The 7,500-nt window shown below is 47.9% G+C and overlaps 1 protein-coding gene across 1 annotated transcript; it reads left to right on the top strand.

Annotated features, from left to right (window-relative positions):
• The first annotated feature begins 377 nt into the window (after nucleotides 1-377).
• On the top strand, nucleotides 378-1,535 carry LOC143289701 (uncharacterized). Its single transcript, XM_076598750.1, has one exon. The coding sequence runs from the start codon at nucleotides 378-380 to the stop codon at nucleotides 1,533-1,535; it is 1,158 nt and encodes a 385-aa protein (XP_076454865.1).
• Nucleotides 1,536-7,500: the final 5,965 nt, after the last annotated feature.

Genomic DNA, 7,500 nt, shown 5'->3' on the forward strand with positions numbered 1-7,500 from the left:
CGGTTTATGCAGTTTATTCAGTGCTGGGAAGAAAACACAACTTAATCTAAGTAAATTCACAAAACTTGGAAAGGTTGTGTAACTTTTGTTACATCTAAAACATACTTGTCAGTGTGTTTAAGTTTGATTTATTTTGTTGCAAATCATCACATCATTAGCGCGCGCGTGTGTGTGTGTGCTTGCGTGGGTGTGCGTTTTTGTGTCTTTCGGAGACATCGCTGGACTGAAGTTGTGATTCAGTGAGTACGTATTGTTATTATATCCCCCACACCCCAAAAGGGGCAAAAGAATGAAATTTCTATGAATCTAAGAATCTTACATTCTCTCCCTTCCTAGGCGGACGTCTTGCCAGTAGCCCACCAACACTCCACGTAAAGATGGCGTCAAGAACAGGGTTGACCTATGTCCTGCCCTCTGTACACGTGGATGGCTTGACAACAGCTCAAGACATGACGTCAGTGCCGCACGTTGCACGGAACACGTCACTGGGGGAAGCGTGTTTCAAAATCAGGTTGAATGACACCGACGACCTTCCCTGGGACAATCCCGACAACATAGTCGGCCCCGAAGTAGAAGCGCACGCGAACAAGTTCAAACTCACCATACTGCCGTTCTTGTTTCTGATTGGCGGACCTGCCAACGTCATCAACATGGCGGTGTTCTACAAACAAGGCCTGAAGGACCGGGTCAACCTCTGTCTGTTTTCCCTGTCCCTGACTGACGCGGTGTTCTTGATCTCCTCTGTGTTTCTCAACGGCCACAACATTTATCTGCACTTCACCTCGGGGGTGATCAACGCTCACTCCGACAGGTTCATGACCAACAACAATCTCATTTTCTTTCTGGGCACGGGCTTCATTTCCTTCGTACTGTCCGCCATCATCGCCTGCGAGAGATGTTTCTGTGTCCTGAGTCCGCTCAAGTACCAGACCGCGCTTCGCACGAGAACCATGGCGGTAATCATTGTGTCTGTCTACATCGTTGTGTCCGGTCTGTACTTCATCGTAGCTTTCAGATACAGAGTAGGATGCATTCACGACCCTGTGACGGGGGCGGTGATTACGACCCTGGTTGAAGGAGTCTTTTACAGAGCCCACAAGGAACTCATTGACCGCATGGACAGCATCATCTTCGGAGCTGGTTTGTCTGGCTGCATGATGGTCGTGGTGATCACGGCGACGATGATAACGACGATGAAACTCCGTCAGCTCGTGACCTGGCGTACAGAGACGTCATCGTCGTCGTCATCACAGCTGTCTCCCAGGGAGGTGGCTCTGACGAAGATGCTGATCGGGAATTCTGTCTTCTTCATCGTCTGCACCTCTCCGGCCTGCTTGTTCCGTGTCGTGTGCCTGTTTCTGCCCGAGATGAGTGCCGGGGGCCGCTACCACAACTTCTACCTCAGCACTCTGTGGATTCTGGAAGGGTTCTGCTACGTCAACTACACCTTCAACTTCTTCATCTATTTCGTGATGGGGTCCCGCTACAGACAGACATTGAGCACGCTGATCGGGAGGGACGTGAACCGGAAGTAGTGACACGGACTGAGGTGAAGGTCGACGGAAGAACACTTGTTGTGGGTGTGGTCCTTTTCTAATGTGCATTGCTGGTTCTTTATTTAATTTCTTTTACAGCAGTCACCGACGTCCGTGATGGGAACTCTGTTAGCCAGCATTGTGCTCATTTCTTAATGTGTATCCGGAAATGTGTCATGCTTTGGCTGTTCTGATTCTGTTCTTCTTGTTGTGATGTGGGGGTTTTTCTGTCGGAGCATTTGCTGTCAAAAATGTCTTCACACTCGCCGCCACCGCTGCCACGCATTGTTTTATTTCTGTTTACGTTTCTCATGTTCCAAGTGTGACTACACTGTCCCGAAGGGTGATATTATTTTTTTTATCAATCACCGGCTTGCATCCCCTGCCCATCCACCCCCAACCCGCACCCGCGGAGCCACACACGCACACTGTTCATTCATGCACGGACAGACAGGCACACTGACAGTGTCGTCAATGATCCAGTTATGCAGACAGACAGACATACACAGAGACACAGAGAGAGAGGGGGGAGGGGGAGACAGACAGACAGACAGAGAAGCAAACAGACAGACAGAAACAAAGAGAGATAGAGATAAAAGGAGAGAAAGAGACAGGCAGACACACAGAGACACAGAGAGAGAGAGGAGAGGGAGAGACAGACAGACAGACAGACAAACAGAAACAAAGAGAGATAGAGATACAAAGAGAGACAGAGAGACAGAGACAAAGACAGAGAGAGACACGGAGAGAGACAGAGAGAGAAATAGAGAGAGAGAACACTTATACCCTGGAATGACAGTTTGGCTTCTTTTTTTTCTTTTGTTGCTTTTGTCGTTGTTGTTGTTGTTGTTGTTGTCGTTATTGTTGTTGTTGCTGTTCTGATTGTACTTTCTTAAAATGGCGCCTGGTTGAGAAATGTTCCTATGGAAGCAGACACGTCATAGTTTGCTTGCAACGGGTTATGCGGGGTTTCTGAGAAATATTCTGAAGACAGTGTGCACGTTTTCTAGAAAAAACTGACGACTGAGAAATGTCCACCAGCTAAAAACCAAAACAAAACAAAACAAAAACAAACAAAAGCAAACAAACAACCAACCAACCAATCAACCAACCAACACAGCTCTGAGTTGTTAATTATTCAGATCGCAAAGGTCTTCGGTCGTGACATGAATCCTTCATTTTATTTTTACCAGACATCCCCCTCCTTGACAACTGAAAGTCACTGAGGCAAAATGGGAAGTGGAGGTAACAGTCATGTCTGGAAATGTTCTAGAAATTTGTTTCTTCCTTCTGGGTTTTTTTTCAGAAATGACTGGAACAATGAGAAGAAAAAAAAGATAAATAAATAAATAAATAAATAAGAAAAAATCCAGCTCAAACAGAAAAATGAATCCGCCCCACCTTCCCAACCAAAGGATTTCAGCAGTAAAGGCGTTTTTCGGCGTTAAAATAACAAGCACCTGACTGAATGGCAAGATAAAATAAAGCAACACAGAATTGTGGATGCCCCGTTATCAACGTGTGTGTGTGTGTGTGTGTGTGTGTGTGTGTGTGAGGGACGTGGTGGCGGTCTCCACTCTGGGAGGGACGATCACTCAATCTGGCTCCGCGACTAAGCCATTATTGTCGTTAGTAGGTGGCTTAGTAGGTGGTGTTCTAAGTACGTTAAATCAGAACAGGCACCACTGAACACCACCGAAGTGACTCAGCAGCAGTGCAGGGTCTCCTCTGGTGTGTGGCCTCCGGGCGACCTAATATCGATGGTTCCCTGCGGACTGCCGACGCTGCAACTGTGACGGACGAACCCGGGTGTGGCCGTGTATGGGGTAATCTAAATGAGCGGCGTGGGAGTAATGCCACTGAAACGGTGCAGATGGTGGGGCAGCATTTTTTCTTCTTTTTTTTTCTTTTTTTAAGTGAATGTGTCTAACCGTCGGCGGCTGGTGCTGGTTTCACATCGGTAATGTTTGAGGCGAGACAAGGCTGTGTTAATGGATTATCAGTACAGGGTGATCGGTTCCATCAATTCCATTCCTTTGGTGACGGGCGCAATCGCCGAGGGGTTGAAGCGTTGGACTTTAAATCTGAGGGTCTCGGGTTCGAATCTCGAAAACGGCGCCTGGTAGGAAAATGGTGGAGGTTTTGTTTTTGGTTGGTGGTTTTTTTGTTGTTTTTTTTGTGTTTTTTTTCAATCACACAGGTGAACATAATTACGTGCACACCTGCTAGTGCCTGAATCCCCTTTCGTGTGTATACACACTCAAAGATACTGCAATCCATGTCAACGTTCGGTGGGTTGTGGGAAGAAAAAACATATCCAGCATGCATACACACCCCGAAAACAGAGTATGGCTGCCTACATGGCGGGGTAAAAAAAAACAAAAAAAACGGCCATACACGTAAAAGCCAACTCGTGTACCCACGAGTGAACGTGGGAGTTGCAGCCCACGAAAGAAGAAGAAGAAGAAGAAAGAGTAGGAGGAAGAGGAGGAGAATACCTTTGGCGACACAACACACGGCGACTTGCCCTGATTCAATACAGCACTGTGGTTCCGGGTATTCGGACTCGTCCATTCGCACGACGTGTCCGAGCCAGAATTTCGAGTGCCTGTGATAAGAAAGGAGAGCAGAGAATGCTCGTTTTGGGGTTTTTTTCAGACGCCTGTGATGAATGCGGAAATGCGATGTGCATGTGCCAAGTGTGGGTGAGTCGTTGAGCTGTGCGTGTTCGTGTTCGTGTGTGCGAGCGTGCACGCGCGCGCGCGCGCGTGTGTGTGTGTGTCCGTGTGTGTGTGTGTGTGTGTGTGTGTGTCCGTGTGTGTCCGTGTGTGTGTGTGTGTGTGTCCGTGTGTGTGTGTGTGTGTGTGTGTTCTTTCATTTGCTTAACGTCTATCCACATTTGTAGGCATTTTAGTCACGTGTAACTGTCCAAATGTTGGAACCAAGGTATGCAACTGGCTCCAGGACAGTGTTGTTGGAGACTTTGTCCTGCCAGGAGATGTTCCGGATGTGTCCGAGGCAGAGCGTCCTTCCTGTCCGGCACAGTGTCCGTAAAGCTTCACTGCCGTGCAGGAGGGTGCTCACGACTCCAACTTTGTAGACCTTGACCTTGGTGTGTTCTGCCAACATGCTGTTGTTCCGTGCTCTCTTCGTCAGTCTGGACGTGGAAACAGCAGCCTTGTAATATGTTTGATTAACTCAGTGTTGAGATAGAAGGAGTCTGAGATCGTTGACCCCAGAAACACACAGTCGTGAACAACTTCCGGTATACGATCAGAGATTCTGATGTTGGGTGGACAGTCCGCGTCCTGTCCCATGACTTGTGTTTTCTGGAGACTCGTGGCGAATCAGAAGTCTCTACAAGCCTGGCTGAAGCGGTTCATGAGCTGCTGAAGGTCTATGGCTGAGTGGGTGGGGCACAGAAGGAGCAGGCCAACAAACTGATGTAATACGATGAAATCAAGACAATCAAGGCACAGCAAGGAATAAAGTGGCGCCCCCAGCACCCCAATTTTAACCTAGAAGACAGATACCATTTGCTGGAACGACGGGAACAGGTCAAGATCTTCCGCCTGAGGACTGGACACAACCGCCTGCTCCACCACATGCACACAAAATTTGGCATTGGACAGAGTGGAGAGTACCCTTGTGGTGAGGGACCAATGACAACCGACCACATCCTTCAAGACTGTACGTCGCATGCAGCATCCAGGAGGAAGTACTGGCCAACACCGACAGCAGTGGAAGCCACACTGGAGGAGCTGCGACAGACGGCAGCCTTTATCGAGGACACTGGGCTGCTCATCTAACGGGAGGCGAACGAGGAGGAAGAAGGAGAGGCTGGTAACTGCTACGTTCTCTGGAAAGAGGAAATCATGCTGACATTTCATGCCAACTTTGGATTTTGCTCTTTAGTCTGGAGAAATAGGAGAGCATTGCATTTGACCTGGTGTGCCTGGTGTGAAGGTAAACGCCGTCTGTGGAAGATCTGAAGGCATGCTTCATCAGGACTGATCCCGAACAGTGTGGGAGCGAGGACGCTACCCTGCGTTACTCCACTCTGGATGTCAAAACGCCCAAACTGGGCCAGCAAAGACCACAGTTCTCTTCATCTCTTCATGGAAGGATCTGATGACGCTAAGGAACCTGGCTTGGCATCCGATCCTGGGGAGGATTCTGAAGAGCTACGGGATCTTTAACGTGCGTATTTGATCTCCTGCGTGCGTACACACACGAAAGGGTTTCAGGCACTAACAGGTCTGCACATGTGTTGAAATAGGAGATCGGAAAAAAAATCTTCACCCTTTACCCACCAGGCGCCGTTACCGAGAAGCAAACTTTTCAATCTATATCAAAACAGTTTCCACAATGGACATGTGCCGGAGGACTGGACACACAGCTTCTTAAAACCCATACCAAAACCAGGAAAGGACCATCATCAGGTAAGTGGCTACCGGATCCTAACCATGCAAAACATTGCTGGAAAGCTCAAGGAACGCATGATAGCCAGGAAACTTGAAAGGGATCTTGAACACAGGCACATTCTCCCTTCAAATCAAGGTGGTTACAGAACAGGCAAGTCCACATGGGAAAATGCAGCTGCTTTTGCATATGAGGTGTATGAAGGATTTCAAAGAAAAGAAGAAACACTAGCAGTAGCAATCGACCTTGAAGATGCCTACAATAAAGTTCAGTTTGCGCACCTCATGGAGCTGATACTAAGGTATGGAGTAAGTTTGACACTGACAAGATGGATAGCAGCAGCGCTTCAGGAAAGAACCGTCGTCCTACGCCTCGGAGATTGGATGTCTGCACCTTCTAAACTATTCATGGGACTGCCACAAGGGTCTCCGCTCTCTCCTGTCCTCTACAATGTCTACACGAAGGGCCTTGCAGACTTAAACAACAATGGAATAGCTCGGGTGCTTACTCTTGCGGATGATGGCCTGGTCTTCAAAACTTCGAAAGATGCTCAGGAAAGAACTAACGCCGTCCAGAAACAACTAAACAATATTGCTCAATGGTGCAAAAACACAGGATCTTCCATCAATCCAGCGAAAGCCCAAAAGTTGCTTTGCACCCTTAACAACAACCGCGAGCAAATCACCACATTCTGTGTCATTCAATGGGATTCAGGTCGAGAAAACTGAATGCCTACACTACCTAGGAATACACTTCGACAGGATGCTGACCTTCAGAAAACATACGGAAAATACTGTTCTCAAATGCAAAAAGGGCCTTTCAGTCTTAAAAGCAATGGCAACCAAAGGTATTGAACAACGCCACCTCTTCCTGTATACCAGTCACTCGTCCTCAGTGTGATCGACTACGGATTTGGGCTAACAACACTATCTCAAAGCAACCTCCTAAAATTAGAAAGAGTTCAAAATGAAGCTATGAGGCTGATCCTTGGAACAACAAAAGACACGCCCACAGAAACCATGCGATACCTGCTTGACCTTCCTTCAGTGCAGGCCAGAAACAAGTTAGAACAGGTCAAAACCTACTTCAAAGCATTAGAAAACCCTCAAAACCCACTGCATGACGCAGTCAAAGAACCAAAAGGCAGCCGTCTAGGACGAGGAAGATCATGGATGGGGCAAGCAGAAGACACAATCCAGCTAGTATGCCGACTACAAGACCTGAAAGAAACAAAAGAATGGGAGAAAAACCCCGAAAACCTCAACCATCTATTCAACACAGCCATTTCACCCACTCTAGGAAGACATTGTCGGAATGGCCAGAGGGCAAAACCGATGCGGAAGTGAAGCTACTCATAGAAGAAAAAAGTAAAGAAGAGGACATCATCATATACACAGATGGCTCAGTCAAGGTTTGATGGGTGACTTCACTTACAGCCTTCATCAGGTGTTTCCAAGTGACACACATACCTCTTCCACAGAACTTCTTCAGGGTTTGTCTGTTCTACCTCCCCCTCACCCCCACCACCTTCCCCCCCGCACAC

Source organism: Babylonia areolata, chromosome 14 (genome assembly GCF_041734735.1).
Source record: "Babylonia areolata isolate BAREFJ2019XMU chromosome 14, ASM4173473v1, whole genome shotgun sequence".
In the NCBI taxonomy this organism is placed as follows: domain Eukaryota; kingdom Metazoa; phylum Mollusca; class Gastropoda; order Neogastropoda; family Buccinidae; genus Babylonia; species Babylonia areolata.

Coding starts and splice junctions, on each gene's coding strand:
- LOC143289701 (XM_076598750.1), top strand. CDS start 378: ATGGCGTCAAGAACAGGGTTGACCTATGTCCTGCCCTCTGTACACGTG.